This window comes from Anopheles ziemanni, chromosome X (genome assembly GCF_943734765.1).
Source record: "Anopheles ziemanni chromosome X, idAnoZiCoDA_A2_x.2, whole genome shotgun sequence".
Classification (NCBI taxonomy): domain Eukaryota; kingdom Metazoa; phylum Arthropoda; class Insecta; order Diptera; family Culicidae; genus Anopheles; species Anopheles ziemanni.
This window is the reverse complement of record NC_080707.1, coordinates 5,108,378-5,125,813: the sequence shown is the minus strand read 5'-3', so window position 1 is coordinate 5,125,813 and position 17,436 is coordinate 5,108,378. Positions and strand designations below refer to the sequence as shown.

Below are 17,436 nucleotides of genomic sequence, written 5' to 3'. Positions count from 1 at the left end.
TGTCTATTTCACCACCAACTGTGTTTTAGAAAAAAAAAGTCGCTAGATGTCGTGACGTTACGGTCAGACGGTTTACTCCATTAGAGCAGCTTATATTCATTATACCACTAAACTTGTGAATCGTAAGCCTATCGACTAGCAGAGCTCGTGTCGATGTTAGTTGTGAAATTTGCATATTTGTGTCTTGCTAGAGTTCTTTTATCAGCACATTTTGTTTGAAGCATGCTATCAAATATAAATATTTCCGTTCTTTGACATTATTATTGAGGATATAAATCTCTGCGAACATTTCGAGCATGATGACTTAAACGTCATTGTCACACAAAGGCCCGAGCAGCTGTGAAAACGAAGAACTGTCAATATCGCAGTAGATTACTGGCATCCGATGGTGAATGCTGCAGAATACAGGAAATTGGAAAAGAAAAGGCAGCCCGTATCTTGCATCTTATACTTGTAATGCCTGTGAGAAGTTGAACACAATCAAGATAGTCCGTTTATTAGTTTAGCAGTGGCGAAAGAGGTAGGTTAATGTATGCAATCATCCTTTGTGAAACGTAGAATCGAAAGCATAAGTGTAGAGCTATACGCATCTAGCAAAAGCATCCCTATCATCCTGCAGTTGTATGTAGTCAATATGGAAAAAAGAGAGTAAAGAAATTCAACGACGTAGAACAACAAAGTCAACGAATCCGCGTAGGTAAGCAAGTCACAGTAATGGACATTGTATGCTGCCATGATTTGGTTTCAAATAACAAGTTCTAGTGGAAACGTACAAATACTACAAATACTAGGCTATGTTGAGTAAGCAAAATTCTTTGATAGACCAGATAACTCAACAACTTTGTTGTTGTATTTTTAATAGAATACCGCACTTATATTCATTGTAATATTATTCAAGAAAAATTGTTCCTTGCTGTGTTAAAAAAATGTTTAATGTACCGAGCGCATTTGTTTTGTTTTTCTATGTGTATCGTTTTCAAAATAAGCAAATTCCGACCTATAGTTATAGTCTGCTTGTTGTCTACTAAGTATTTGTATTTAAACAATACTTGAATGCTTGGTAAAGTGCTTGCAAAACGCGTATAGTTTCGAGAAGTCTTCAAGTTTCCGGTGTGTCTTCCTGGTTGGGGTTCCATTATAGAGAAGTGAGCTGCTGTGCACGTCAGTAACTGGTTGTGTGTGCGTGAAGTACAGACTGAAATGAAACATACGATACAGGTCAAATGTGGCAAAAACAAATCGGTGTCAAGTGAGCAAAGAACATCCTGGACGTCTTTTTTCCAAGTGATTCCTGTGTTTTGCAACAAACGCAACTCTTTTCTAACCTAGCCCGAATGTTTAGTGGTGTAATTACTGCCCAGACGGGACTCGCGTAGTGATGCTTACAATTGCGATTTATCCTTGATGCTAGAAAGTTCGTTTCATCGTCAGCAAAACATCAACATACGCGCGTCGCGGTTCCATTGATGTTCATCCGTTCTGGCGTTCCAGCATCAGACCACCCTTGGAACTTGGTATGAACGAAGCTTGAGCCAAGTCATAGTTTGTTCGACGGTGTCGGATTATCAGCGTTGGCTGTGTTTAAACAATCTCTGGTCAACTCGCCTTTCTTCCCTTAGCTATGCTTGTCAGTATAGGGGCTAGTAGCAGACAGTGAGTGCACTTGTTACACAGTCCATTCCTTCGACCGCGGTTCAGGGTGGTCGTGGGTGTAACCGAGGACTCGACGATTTGCCCGTTAGGAAATTCAGGTCAGCTAAAGAAAACCAACAAACGGAATATATATGTGTGGAATTGTAGGCAGCAGCAGTCCTGGAGCCGAGCGAATGCCCAACAAGATTGTATTCATCATCTCTATTTTTGATTAGTCATTCCGGTATAGAAGCTAGCTGTCAAACGTTGGTTGACGTCTAGAACCCTAGTGGCAAAATCAGCATGCTTTCTCGTTCTGTCCAATTGACAATTGATACCGCCAGAATGAGAAAGCATGCTGATTTTGCCACCGGGGAAGTATACCGTTTAACAAATGTCTCTATCATCGATTGGCTACTTGCATAAATCTTCGCCAAATTAAAAGTTGAGCCTGTCACTTCATTCGCGTTGCTTACATACGTTCTACTCATCTGATAACCGAATTCTAACAACACAAAAAAGGAATTGTGAAAGAATCGAAAGTGTGAGAAATGCAGAATCGACAGAACACAGCAACTGCTGAAGCGGGGTATCAATTCTCCAATCTATTATTATGAAGAACTTATTGTAATCGTGGATGGTCTGACTAATCGTAAGATGATGGATTTCTGCCAAAGATGAACTTTCGCGAACCTTTTGTGTGTTTTTTGATGAACATAAGTAATAAAACGATACTTTAACATGGTTTTTCGTGAGGCTCGAAAGCCTTTCTTCGGCCCCCAATAAAACTACGCGTTGAGCAAAGTTCTTTCTCGTTCGGAGTGGCCAGTCTGATCGTGCACAGTTACTGCCTGTAGGATAGCGAGGCTGGATCGCACCCGACGTACCGGGAAATGCATTCTATTGTTATCGACTGTTTGTGGTACGGTAAATGCCAAACAAATATTCAGCTTTCTTTTTCTTTCTTGTTTATCTGCAGTATCTGCCGCCGTCAACCATTACTTGGGAAAACTGCGAAACGGTCGCACTTACTACTGCACGTCGAAGTGCAAGCAAAGTGATTTCGTGAACGTTGTCCCTGGTGCGGGCTGTGAATGTGTGCTCGCGTGTGAATGTTGAACGACTTTATCGGTTGACCGTCCCACGGCTCAGTGTCTCGTGTTTGTGCAGACGTGCTAGCAATGTCTTGTATGTGCCTGATCTGATCCCCGAGCGCCGGTTTCCTGTTTTTGTTTTCGCCCCCTCCGGTCGTTTCTGTGGCCGTGTAAAGCGAGTCTTACATCGATACGGTCATCGTTTCGTTAGGTCTCCCGGGGGGAGGCTGGCTGGTGGAGGAGCAAACGGTACGACTATGACTGTGTAGTGCCGATCCGAACGTGACACGCCGTCCACCGGAAGCAAAGGCAACTACCACACTTCGCAGTAAGTGCTTGCTGCCTAGAGTTGACGAGAGCAGCAGATAGAATCTTCAGTGAAGGATCTAAGGTCATCCCAAATTCTAAGTGAGCAGTTTTCGTCTATAGGTAATTCAAGTGCGTGCCTTTGCGATGTTAGTGGTAGTAAGAATTTGCTTGGAAATAATCTACGGTTCGCTAATCTGGCAGTTGTTGTATCTTAGCAAGGACTGTTTTAAAGTCCAAGACGTGTTACGAAATGTTCAAAACGAAGTGCGGACACAAAGAGAGTGAGCAATAGGATGGGACGGGAGGTAGACAGTACGGGAAGAATGAAAACAAAAATAAAAAGCGTTGTAAGAACGAATGTGATAGCGCATACGAGAGACACAGTCAATGCCAAAAACAATGGAAGGATAAGAGAGAAAAAATAGAGATAGAGAGAGGGAGAGAAAGAAAGAGAGAGTCAATAGTGACTGCAAACGAAAGTGGGGGAATCATTGTGAAAGCGAAAATAACACTAAACGGGACATATTGAAAGGAAGAAAATACAGGATGCGGAAATGGCATAGAAAGGAAGAGGTCTAGTAGATTTGCCGTTTACTACAGTTTTATTTGGAAGTGAGCTTCTATAGCACAACTGTGTGTAAAGCTTTATCTAATTAAGCCAGGATCCTTTTAGAACATAGTCACTCTTAATGGCATCGATCGGAACTAGAGCATCCAACTTATTCCGCGCCAAAGTAGTTACGTTTGTACTCATCCATTTTTGCTTCTCATTGTTGTCTCTACAATGGGTTTCGAGTTTGGGGTTTGCTAAAAGATCTGCATTACAGGTGAGAACTCGACAAGGAATGCCAAAGAATTATGCAAATTTCTTCAACACAATGCTCAATCGTCCGACCGCGTACCTACCGACTGTTTCTTACTTGAGGAATGAAATAGTTAAAAATAAATTATTGACAGCGATCGTATGGAGTTCGTTTTCGTTCATAAACACTCGGAAATTCCACGAGCCGGCACATAAACACGACTGTTGACGGTCTTTCACGTTGAAGATGCTCTTCAATAGAAGCATATTCCGACTGCATTGTTGTCTTGGGTACTATCGAATTACAAAGAACATCCATAGCGTAGCTGTTCTAGTTGCTGTATTTCTGAATGCTTTGTTGTCTATGGATGGTCTGCTGGTTCATTAGGTCACAAAATCGCAAAGCGATTGTTGAAATCGCAACGCGATTGTTGAAATTATAAATTTGATCTGGGCATACTCTGGCAAGAGTGATAGACGTTGAGACGATACGATCATATTGAATGTCTATTGACATTTAAGCCTAATAATTTATAAAAAAGCCGTGCAACGGTAGATCCTGCTCCAGTTTCTGATTGATTAGTATATGCTTCTTGCCGGATATTCGACCGAATAGTCTAATTCGAATAGTATTGACCAACGATTTAATTATGTTTCAACATTTGGTTTGTCTAATGGTTGTTATGTGCTTTCTCAATTGTAGATGCATCAGCTATTTAGCATCTCGCTGGCACCACTTTAACCAGTTCTTCTACAGAGTAATCCCTCGACGCAGCTGAAGGGTGTTTGTGTGCGTCGACGCTGAAATATCGGCAGGAAGTTTTGAATGAACAAAGGAAATGGGAATAAAAGCGAGCACCGCGAATGGAGGACAGCAGAGTCCTAGAGCTCGAACATTCTCCACCAGCAGCAGTAGTGACGTTGTTTCTGGCACACCAGGTAAGTATGTGTGCGAGTGTGTAGTTTCAACGGCATGGTGTATAGATTTGAAATTACAGTTCAAAAAATATTCGCTCGAACAGAGCATTTCTGGAAGATTATACCATTTCGCCTGACCCTACTGTGTTATAATAATGCATGCTTCCCCTTGTTGCAATGGTTGCTTGGTTTGTTGTTGATGCGCTCATATTGTAGAACTTAGACGATCGCAATGAAGTTGTTGATATCGTTCTATCATCGTTAAATAATGATATTTATCAATGGAAACAAATCATCTATACCCTATCCGAGGCTTGATTCAATTATTATTTTCAAAATTTCATTCGGAGTCGCTTTTCATTGAATATGGTATTCGTGACCAAAACCCTTTTTAAAAGGGACATAGGTTGTAGTCGTAATTAGAGAAAATTGTCGTAAAAAATTACTGCAATTAGCAAACTAGGACGTATGCACCATAATCACTAGCAAAATATTTTTAAAAATTCGTCTTTCAAGTTGTTTAATTTATCAACAGTTTAGTACTGAAGCAATGTGCTTTGAATGGGTGCGTATCGTTTGCTTTGAATGGGTGCGTACCTTTTGGTGTTTGTTAAGCTTTGATTTAAAATTTAGGGGCTAGAATTATAACTAACAACTTATATGTACCTCCTACATCATCATACCATACACATATGTTTATTTTTCGTAGGAGCACCGTATGAAATATCGTCCGCTAGTCCCGATCCCGATAGTAGCTCGGCAGAAGAAACTGCTGCGGCTAGTGCTTCACTTGCTTTGGGAAGAGTTTACGCAACATCGCTACCTACTCATATCTGGTCATTAAATGGTGAGTTTAAAATATATTAAACGTTACATTAGTACGCAAATACAACGTTTGTCAGTATTCAATGTTGAACTAGAGTCAATCGATATGCTCTTTTATGTTATGTCAAGTGTACAACATAACCATGATCGGAGTTAATTTTGAATGCTCATTGTTTTAACATAGATCGTTATTTCTTTTATTTATCGTTTGGATAAAACTATACATCATCAGCATAAGATACTTCAAGCGTGGTTCTCTTCATTTCATTTGCTTATTAAACCTGGGTTTGTTTGTAAATAGTTCTTGTAGAAATTGTTATTCTGAGTTTTTCCGCAAATGTGTATAAACTTAATTTGTACTCCTAATATTTTACCTGTGCTAAAAAGCTATAGAAATAATTGTTCTAATGAAAGTTAATCATAGTTTCCTATTTTTTTCTTTTCGATTTTTCCTCACTTCTGTTTTACTCTATTTTCTTTCTTGTACATGTACATTCAACCATACAAGCCTTATGAACCTTATCATTTTGAGTAGATCAAAGAATTTTCAAAAAAAGAAATTCCAATTCATTTTCTCATAATTTTCTCATTTTACTGGATCGTTTTTCTCATTACTAACTGGTACTGTATTCAAATGATCAAATCGGTAAATGAAATTAGATAACTATAGATCATCGTTTTTCTTACACTAGAAACAGTTTGATGTTAAATAATGAGTTTTATAATATTCTTCTTGGTTTCATTTTAGGTATTAAATGCCCAGTATGTAGCAAATTTGTGATGCCTGACGACATTGAGTGTCATTTTGTAATGTGCCTAACGAAGCCTCGTTTATCGTACAATGGTGAGTTTTTTTACGAATCTATATGTTAACACTTGCGTACACTCTTGTAGAAGAAAAGTCATATTTTTTGTTCAATTTAATTATGTTCATTTTCTATTTATAAAAATATCCAGATAGTGTTCTAAACTTTTTCGACATACACATTTTACTCCCGTGATGAATACATCAAACCGATCTGCCATAGTATATCATCAATTTAAGTTTCGTGGATATTAATCGTTTTTTGAAAGAATTATTATGTATTACTTTTAGCATTCTTTAAGCAGCATTTATAAATTTAACCCTTAAATCATTTGATGAAGATGGAGGACAAAATTTATGTCACAACAAATTATTAATATAATTCACAACTTTTTCCCTTCATCATTATTCGTTAACTAACTTAATTTGATAGTGTGTTGTATTTTGTTGTTGCGCCGAATTTTAGTTGCTAACACCAAACAACGACTCTTGCGTGACCCCAATAATTAATTTTTAGTGAGAGTATTAGTATATAACTCTTCAATGATCTATAAATAAGTGTTGATAACAATACTGTAAAAATATTTGGTAATCTAGGGCAAACATGATAATTGTTGGATTGGCTTCATAAGGTTGGCTTCATTGGTTGGAGCAAATAAAAGCTGAAAATTGATACACAGAGTAGTGTGAAAAAATATGTATATTCATGTTCTAGCTAAATCTAATTACTAGTTAAATCTCTAAAAAATCAGGGTCGTCAATTTAACACACTAAAAGGTTATGATTGCGCAACTTTACATCTTTGGTCAAGGGATTGTAAATCTAATAACAGGCACCGTGTAAGCAAGTCAAGTCGAGTATACTGACTTTAGCGATGCGTTGTACATTGCGTTGTAATGCAAGGGACCCTGTAAACTTATAACACTGCTTGCAGACAAATCCCAGTATTTTCGTTGGTTTGTCTATTCTTGTAATGTACGTTCAACGTTAATTTACTGTTCTTATTATTAATTTACGGACCTTGGATCTATTGATCTTAATTTTGTCGTCTTATTTCCAATTTTCTAACAGAGGACTGCTTAGTTGATGCGAAGGGCGAATGTGTCATTTGTTTAGAGGATCTTTGCCCCGGTGATATAATTGCTAGACTACCTTGTTTATGCATCTACCATAAAGGGTACGTATAATACACATGCGAAGAAAACTGCGGATGAAATTACTAGCTGTACTTTCGCTGCAACTCTATCAAATGAACCTTGTATTCAACACGCATTTCATCACTAGGTATGAATCATCATTATAGTTACTTTTTTACCTTTTTAGATGTATCGACAAATGGTTCGAGGTGAATCGTAGCTGCCCCGAGCATCCTGGTGATTAGTGGAAACTTGAATACATTAAGCAATCCGTAAACAAGCATTGAAATCAAATTACTTTGCTAAGCTTCGCGGGTGTGATCTTTAGAGAATATACGGTCCAATGACAGGGTAATCGCTTGAATGCAGGGACAGAATTGAATGGTTGCTGGAATGAGTCAACAGCAAACGATCATAAACGTCTATCCTTGAACATTTCTTCTTTTCTTGCACATTGCGTATATTGGAACTCATGCGTATGTTTCAGGCAGGAAAAAATAAGATAAAAACATTAGAAGCTAAAATGTTGACTTTTCACCTGGATTCAAAATTGAAAAATTCATTCTTATGACGATAAAATACGTTGAAATACCAATCATTATCAGTCTTTTTCGGTTATAATCGATGGCGAATGGAATTCTTTAATGAACTCAAATTGTCAGCCTCCTAACTGCATAAGGATAAATCTTGTTTTAATTTTCCCATTTGCTTTCTAGTCTTACTGTTTTTTTTTACATACTACATGTTACGTAAGGCAACTTCAGGAGCAAGGTCTAACTGCTATGCTTACGTTTTATGTGCAACTAAACTTTTAAAGTCTCATTGTGAAATTATTTTCGGCTTTTTATTTGTTTACAAGAGAAACACTCATTTTTAAAAGAACATTTTTTACAAAAATTTAAGAATATTGACACATATGTTGCAGATTATTTTCCGTGTTTGAATAGGAATCGTGAAAAGAAGATCGACGGAAGGTGAAAAAAAGAGATTTAGACAGTGATGAAGATACTGCGCAGGGACAGGAAAAGTAAGAAATAAAGAGGAAACCGGCTAAGTGTAATCAAAAAAGGGATTATTAAACCATGGAGAGTAAAAAACGTTGATCCGGAACGAACAAAAATTTGAAGAATCAGGATAGTTAGTGATTTGTCCTTTGTACATAAATCTAATAAAATATAAACAGGATAAAAATGAAAACAATATTCAATTTAACCCGATCGATGCGATGTTAAAGTTATGCAGAACGCTGAATTAAAGCAAACGTGCCTCAGAGGGAAGAAACGACTCCATCGCACATGGACCTCGTGCGTAAGAGACCGGAATTGCAAAAGGGAAAAATTGTCAACATGTTTTCAGCCCATGCAAGGAACGTGATACAATGCAGCTTGTTTGCTCTTCGTTGTGGGACACAGTGGAATAGCTGACAGGGCGTTCGGGAGAATGTACGGATGTAGTACAGAAGGATTGTAAATAGTATACAAAACGCCAATTGTAAACGTGTGGACGAAGCGTAGCAAAATGCTACTAAGCCATTCCCACAAAAGTCGTGAGTACCCAATACGATTGAAAATTGTTAACAGAATGACATATGAAATGCAAACAGGAGCACGCTAGTTGTTCACTAGCATGTTCCAAAGATATTTCATACATGATAATTTCCACTTCATAAAAGCGGTTGTGGACTTTAGTGACTTTCAACGATTCGTAGCTGTCAAATGCTAATTTCAGCTTTATTTCTAGCCATGGTAGTACATCTACGTGCAAACTAATAAGGATTTAATGCTACTTTACTTTCATTTGATGCCGACAAGAAACGATTGCGATGCTTACAATTGATAAGGACAGGAAAAGATACTCTTATCTAAAGATGTGCGTGAGTGAGCGTAATTCTCACCTTTTGGCAACATGTGTATGAATATACAACGATCGACGTCTGTTTATCTATCAAGCTCCATATAGCTACGAATAATCAACCGATGGAAGTTGCGATCGTCTATAAATGCTTTAACACTGGAGTAGAAAGAAAACATTTTCAAAATGAAAGCTAATGGATAAGGCAGTCGATAGTAATACCATTAAAATTAGAGAGATCAAAAGAAAAAATGAAACATCGAGGGGAGAAAAGTGATGTTTATTTCTCAGAGAAAGAGAAATTGAATTTAGTAAAACAGTGAAAAAAGTAAGAGATGTGAGATGTTACACTGATTTAAGCAAATGATATCTCGTATCCAACAAAAGCTAACACGAGAACTGGAAAATAGCTTTAGAAATTTAACGAAAACCAAAATAAAAACAAACAAAAAATATACAAGAACAAAAGGGACCCGTTGTGTAAAACCTGCAGTTTCAACTGCGAAAGAAAAAAAAACGCAATAGTAATGCTTATTGTTTAAAAAAAAACTGGCAATCGAATACTTTGATAGATTAATTTTGTTTCTAATACAATCGATTGGCTCTTTTACCCTCTCTTTCTCTCCTACGGTTTTCCTTAGGCGTCTTTTTCGATTTCACTTCTATTTTGGACACTTGCTATTGTTTTTTCTCGGTTTTTATAAGTTTTTTTTTTGTCTCAATATCTAGCAGCTGTGTATAATGAAACAATTAACAGCTTCGATTTACCACTGATGTTCAAGACAGATGGTCTTTAACTTCTCGCGTGAAAAAAATATAAAGGCTACAGCTTTTCTTGCTTTTGAACGAACGTTTGTTTTTAACGTAAACTGTTAAATGTTCGGTATGTTTGATTCGCCAAAAAATGGTTTAGCTTTTGTCGTCGTTAAAAAAAGAGACCGAAAGCGCATCCTTCAATCCTTTTTATATTTTCTGAAAACATCACCGTCGTGGCAACGTTTCTGTTCGATGAAAAACGTTACAGAGGTTCCAATAACCGGCTGGGTTGCCGGTGGTGATCGACAAATGTTAATTTTCGATAAGTTTCTACCAATTTATTAGTAATATCGGGCGACTACTGACGATTGCCTATCTTTCATGCCATGGTGATAAGCCATCATTATTGGGTTTTACTATCTTTTCAACTTTGGCATTCTTTTGATAGTCTTAATAAAAACACACACATTACATTGTCCTGAAATAACACACAATCATGGCAAATACAAAATAAAGGTGCGTTTTGAAATGTTGGAATCCAGTTCCAACCGATGTATAGGCTGTATTTTTGAGTGAAAAACAACTAAAGCAAAAGCGAGATTGTACGTTATTGAGAAAGAGGGTGTACTGGAAGAGAGGAAGATGATAGAAATAGATGGAATAATAAGAGAAAAATATTCGAGGAAAACGAAGCGGAAAATAGAAACGAACGTCAATGGAATAATAGGCAATTGAAAACAAGAGATCTGCTGTAAATAAATATTCTTAGTATACTGTTCGTTTCGAATTCTCTTTTATACATACTACATAGCAGATAGTATGATCCATCTGTAAAGGGAATAGTAGATAAATTGAGAAGTTGGTAGTCAATGAACTAAACTTTGTAAAGCAATTCGTATCGTTTCTTATGCAACATTATCTAGTACTACAAAAGTGGAAAGAACTTGTTTTTAAATATAACTCGTGAATGCCCAAACGATACCCAAAGGCACAGTTAAGAATGAGTGTCATTTTCTCCATTCTGAAAGTCCAACCTAACGATATTTGGACCCTTTGCTTTCGATATGTGGAAGCAAATTTAACGGTTATCTGGGCTCTTGCCCAGGTTGAAAGTATAGGGGGCTACAGTTGAACAAGAGCCCGCTTGCAGCTAAATACACCGTTATTGCCACTGTCGTTGTCATCACTACTAACATTATAGACGTTTTTAAGCGAAACTGAATACAAATGCCGAGACGCAATCGTGATATGTACTTTGAAGGCGAAACCATGATCGTATTAAGGTTACGACTTTTGGCGAGACTTTTGTCCTGCCCGACCGACAAGATATGTGGATCATAGACGATCGAGATAACGACGCAACCTGGATGCTTTATCTACGCGACCCGTCAAATTTCCATAGCAAAGGCAACCAAGAACTCAAACCGTCGTTTTTATCCGCGTAGATACTTTAGGGTTCGCTAGCGTTGTTTCGAATGGTAGAAAGCTCACGATGGCCGGCCATTTTTTCTTTTTTATGTATATGTTTTCTACTCCTTTATGTTGGGTTTGATAGGTTATTGAGCAACATTTGAAAAATAAATATTATTGTTATGTTTATTGTCAGCAAACCTGAGAGGTTGAGCTACATGTTTGTTTTGACTTCTGTTCTTATCGAATTTCAGTCTTCAGTACTGATCCACCATCACATCCTCAAATCAAATAGTACGCGATGTGGGTCTAGTTCTTCGGCATTTTGTATGAACCGTTCCTACGCCGAGAGTAAATTCTCTGATTCGTCCCTTGTTTTAAGGTTCGTTTCGATTTGAGTCCAATAGGACTATTTATCATATTTTCTGGGCACTTTCTTGGCCAAAATAATGCCTCAGGGGAAATTCAACAGAGCAACTACGGCAATGATCGCGCTAAAAGTGTATGATGCAGTAAATTATTAATCACGAAAACAACGCATTAATAGCAAGTCTTGTTAAACGAATAGGGTACACAACGAAACCACTGCTCGCAGGGAGAGTTAATCGGATGTAGAGCAGTTGAGGCAGCATTTTGTGTTTTAATCAACGTGGTTTTACTTCAGTTTGTACCTATAGTTTTGCATGTAGTAAATATTCAAAGGGAGTTGCATTAATGCAATAAAAAAACACTCGTTAAATTAAAGATCAGGACAACATAGTAGGTATGCTCGATCAGGTTCATGGAAATTGTAGTTGAAAGGCTTCGGGACGGTAACAAGAAACAAATGAATATTAATGGAACAAAACAAGTAATAGAAAATAATCTAGATGTAAATCTGAGGTACTAGTTATCGAGAAATAATAGTAGCTAAATGCAAATAGGGTTTATTAAAATAAGAAGATGAAATGAATTCATGAATAGCAATGGCGTTTAATTGAGAATGCAAGGGTACACTGATAACTGTAATATGGTGGTTGGTGTAGAAAAATAAAATAAAACATTAACATGAAAAAGGGCATGATGATTAAAAGTAAAAAAACCAAGGAGTGGTGAAATGCGTAATTCAGCGTGTGCATAGTAAGAACGGTCGTGGCTGAAAGTGTGAAGAAATCTGTAACTGTGATTACTATTGAGACAATTAAAGAAAAATCATCCGTTTATTATGTTTATACAAAAGTATTCAATTTTTTTATAGCAGTTTTGCAAAGGTTTGACTATTGGTTTTTCTCCGTTGTTATTCATTTCTTTTCTCGGTTCGCGAAGTTGTATACCGTCTGTGCAGTATGAGTGCATCTCCATTCGAACCGTACCGCCTGGTTTATTTATCCTGCTCTGTCCGGTATCTAGTACGCATGTGCTGTGATATTTGAATGCATAACTGCTTCGGGCGCAGGTTTTTATAGAAGGCAATACGCAATTACCGCATATCGCAAGTTGCTGGAAAGTATAGCACAGGAAAGTTAGTACCATAGCTTCCCGGTCAGGTTTGGGTTGATGACTTGTCTCGACATATTTTATTATGCTCGTTTTGCTAGTAAAACCGACTTTACATAAAAGTAATAATTGAATCGTAAACCAATGCAAAAATGTAAACTATCTTAGGAGCAAAAGAGGAAATGAATGATGATTAAATTACATGATGTAGCACGAACAAACGAACATGAGCGATAATGCACGTTATAGGTTAAATTCGTCAATATGAAGTGGAGGAAATTTAAATATTGTGTAGCATAATCGAAACATTAAAGCAAAAAACATCAATTATTCATGTATGTATATGTATGTAAACATTACAAATTTTATCCATAACCGAAAATAAAACCGAATCGAAAATTTGGAACAACGGCATTGCTTTTTATGTTGACAGAGTGAAATTATTCGACCGGGATGAAATATCTGATACAATGGGATACGATAATCTTTCTACAATACACAAAAATATCTTTACTATCTCTTTATATTTATCAATCTACCTATCTATCTTTTATTTTCTATCTTCTTATTCTATCTTTATAAAGTATATATACACTAAAAGGCATCCTTTTATAGGATAGGATTAATACTTTCCTTGTATTCTTTCAAAGGAGTCGCGGGCTGCATCCAATGCTCTTGCGGGCCGCATGTTTTCCCAGGGCGCTTGTTTGACATCTCTGCTTTAAAGCATTTGTCTAGCGAGCGTAATCCTGTGAAAATCGTCCTCGTCGTCGTTTACACCATTCCTCCCAACTTACACTAACTTCGTCTTTTGTCTCCTTCGCGTCCAAAGAACGGAGGATACGTCCTAAGAAGTTCGTTTCAATAATAATTAAAAATGCTAATTTTTATCCGTCTTGTTTTCCTCTCTTGCGCTCTTGTGTTTGCACATGTAATGTGCATATGATTTGGTTTACAGCTTTAACATGAAATAATAGCGGGTTTGATAGTAAAATTAATTTGAAAAGCTAGGACTGGGTCGCAGTTTGCAAAAAAAGTAAAATTAAAATATGTGCAGCATACGTGGTGAATAGAGTGGATCATGGAGCTAAGAACGTCTGCTAGCTGCAACGCCAGCAGCTGCAGGCCAGTCACCACCGAGCAAGTTAAAATACTTGGTTGAGATGACAGCTATGAGATGGACGTAGAGATGACAGCTATGAGATGATCTGTAGAATCTGCAAGCGGACTGTGCAGTTTAGTGCCGTGTTTAGAGCATGGCGCAAGATATCCTAGGCCATGCTGTAAAATTTGACCAATTCGATGGCGAATCAATTTGTTTGGACAGTTTTGAACAATATTAAACAAATTAAGCACCTGTTATAGATTTTAAAGGAGATTTTCAAGTATGATTGAAATAAAATATGTTGCGTTTTAATTAAGGAAACTAATATATTCCTTCGACAAAATCCAGTAATCTTTTCATTATAAAATGTTCACTGCGTCAAAATAGGTGAAAATCTCAAATGAATGTGTTCGAAGGGCAACCTTCATAAACAGTTGTAAATTAAAAATTTGAAAGATGAGGATACATTTGTAGGAATTTCTCTTACTGTATTCATTAACAAAGTAAAAAGTATGAAAATGGAAAATGTGGTACAATGAAGTGTTATAACTGTAAATAATTTAGGGCATATGTTCGCTGAGTTATATATAATTAGTTTTAATTTTGCTGTTACGGGTGACTTCATATTTGACACATTTTTGAGGTTGTCATGCTTATGAATAATCGGTTGATAAGTGGAAAATAATGTAGACAACAGAGCTTTGCCGTGTTTGGAAATGTTCCAACTTTTACCTACACTAGAAGGATTTGTTTTTCTCTATTTGGTTTTGCAATTGTAAAAATACTCACGTTCGATGGCACGAGGACGGAGCCAGTTATTTCAGCTTTCTGGATTCGAATAGAGTTGTTCCACTTAAACTGCCTGTTTCCTGTGTTTTTATTTATTTTGTTTTTATTTAAAAAAAATTAAACCACGCTTTTCTTTGTGTAGCGCGCCGCAAGTTTTGGGCTCATCGTTCTTTTTTACCATCATTTTGATTCCGCTCCATCATTTTTCACACGGTGGTAGATGCTGTATTCGGAATTGGATTACGCGGAATAATCTGCGTGCAAAATTATTCCAAATCCTAATGGCATACAAATAACGCACTGGTGCGGCCAACGCTGCACGGGAAGCCCGCAAACGTGGTCGTGATTCGGACGCCGAATCGAGCAGCGGGATATCGATGGAGCAGCCGCTGCGAAAAGAAACTGCTGAGAGATGAATACTGCTCTCTGTCTGTCCAACCGAGCGTCTGTTGGAAACCTTTTTGGGAAAAGGGAAATGATGGGCGTGTAAGAGTGGCGAGGAGGGGGTGAACTTGTAGAAATGGGTTGCTCCTTCATCCTGACTGGGTTAGCGTACAGCGAAGATACAGTAGAAGACGACAAAAGGTTTTCTTTTATTGCCCCCTTTCTCTGCTAACAACAACGTGTTGTGTAGCTGCTGTGGCGATTTTGGTCCCAGGGGACCATTCACTTTTCATTTTAATGTATTCCGGACATAGCGAAGCACTTATATCGAAAACATTTTGGTGAGTAACTTTAGGGTAAAAGTACTTACTTCCGTTGCTCTTATTACTAGTTTCAGTATTAGTATTAATATTAGCAAACGAACGTTGTTTAAGCTTAGAATGTCTCAAGTACATATTTAAAAGGTGCATAATACAGATTTATGCAACATGGTCATGCCTACCCGTTAAGGACTTACGAGACTTTTACCCTATGTGTACGTGGATAGTCAGCCCTCTCGTACAGGGGAGGGTCCGGTCTCGGTTGGAAATCGAACCCACGCCGTCGAGGTGGTGAGGTAACCGGCGCACAGAGGTTCATAGTCCGGTCTTTTGGTTTGACATTTCATGAAACCAATTTTCAAAATCTTTCTTCTATATGAAGAAAGGATAGTTTAATATGAAATTTCCAGAATACTACTAATTTTAAAGCACATTTGCGAGAGATATACCCCGTGTAAGTGGCGCAAAGTGGGAAAAATCAAGTTTTCTTACAAATATTTTTCGAGTTTTCTGGGTTTTATGGCTTTTTCTAAGGATTTTTCTAACTTGCAATGTATTTATTGGGCCAAAAGAAACAAATCATCAGCAAACTTCGTTGGGATAAGTCCAATCGTTTTCCTTGGAGAAGGTAAATTTTATTTTTTTTAATGGAAAAAAGCCGTTTTTACGCGAACTTTCCCATTTTCCGGCTTTTCCTTGGGAATTTTCAAATTCTCGTTTTTCGTAAACCTTCCTTGGGTAAAAAGGAACAAATCATACGAAGACGTCATCAAGATTGGTCCAGCCGACTTTGAGTTTTAGCATCACGAACATACAAACATTCATTTTTATAGATGTAAAAAAGAAAGAAGATAAAGGAAAGAAGAAGAACATAATGAAGCGAAGAAGAAGAAGAGAAGATATAGCAAGCGCTATTTTTTGTGAAATAGTGGCTTGGTATTGTTTTACAGAAAGTCTTTCGTTAATGAGCCATACGTACAAGTGATTTACATGTAACTTCTATTTATGTTCAAACTAGATTAACCCGTACAACATACGAATTGAACCCGTCGAAAGTAAAACACAAAATGGAATAGAAAATCATAAAATGTTTCAAAATGATAGCAAATTTGTAAAAACTTGTATTTTTATTCATTGAACATTCAAAAACAGCTTATTTAGATCAGAAACTACGAAAACGGACCGCCGCTCTAACTGAACCACTGTGTGGCGCCACCACTCGGCTGTCTCTACCCTCCCTAATGGCCATTACATGTAGACGATTGTATTTTTTGAGAATCGGTACAAAGTCGCAGGTTTCCCAGGATTCAAAAATGTTATATATTTAAGTCTTTTAAGTGCGTTTTTAGTAACTTTCCTATGTTCCATAACTTTTGTTCTCTGAGTAATATGATCATGGTCAGTCGAGCGGTAATACCGATTAAGAAAATAAATCCATGTGCACTAAAGCACCTACTTGGTGGCGTGGGTTCAAATGCTAACCGAGGGTTAAATCACCCCTGCACGAGACGGCTAACTCTCCTTGTACTCTAAAAGTAACAAGCTACAACAAGTAAAGACCTAACGGGGAGCCTTAATTGCCGAAGACGGTCGCTAAGCTAAACAATAATAGAATAGATGCAGAAACTAAGGATAGTATTTCTTGGTATTATTAATCCTATTCATAGCATTGCATTACAATCCTCCCCGTTTATTGGAAGACGAGTTTTTGTTCTGTTAGTTTTCCCTTTTCCCAGCAGAAATTTGTTTATGTTTAGATAGAACTTGTTAGCTGACTGGTGCATTTTAAGAAAGGAGAACCGGAATGACATTTCGAGCTTCAGA

General features: G+C 37.4%; 1 protein-coding gene and 1 long non-coding RNA gene across 2 annotated transcripts; both read left to right on the top strand.

Annotated features, from left to right (window-relative positions):
* The first annotated feature begins 1,237 nt into the window (after positions 1 to 1,237).
* LOC131290872 (uncharacterized) lies at positions 1,238 to 2,996 on the top strand. Its single transcript, XR_009189296.1, has 2 exons — positions 1,238 to 1,514; positions 2,612 to 2,996. It is a non-coding gene; the product is annotated as an uncharacterized LOC131290872 (long non-coding RNA).
* Positions 2,997 to 4,543: 1,547 nt separating this feature from the next.
* Positions 4,544 to 8,399, top strand: LOC131290813 (E3 ubiquitin-protein ligase ZNRF1-like). The gene is made up of 5 exons (XM_058319994.1): positions 4,544 to 4,776; positions 5,465 to 5,602; positions 6,329 to 6,424; positions 7,457 to 7,562; positions 7,709 to 8,399. Exons 1-5 carry the CDS (start codon positions 4,677 to 4,679, stop codon positions 7,764 to 7,766), a joined length of 498 nt encoding a protein of 165 aa, XP_058175977.1. The 5' UTR covers positions 4,544 to 4,676; the 3' UTR covers positions 7,767 to 8,399.
* The last annotated feature ends 9,037 nt before the right edge of the window (positions 8,400 to 17,436 follow it).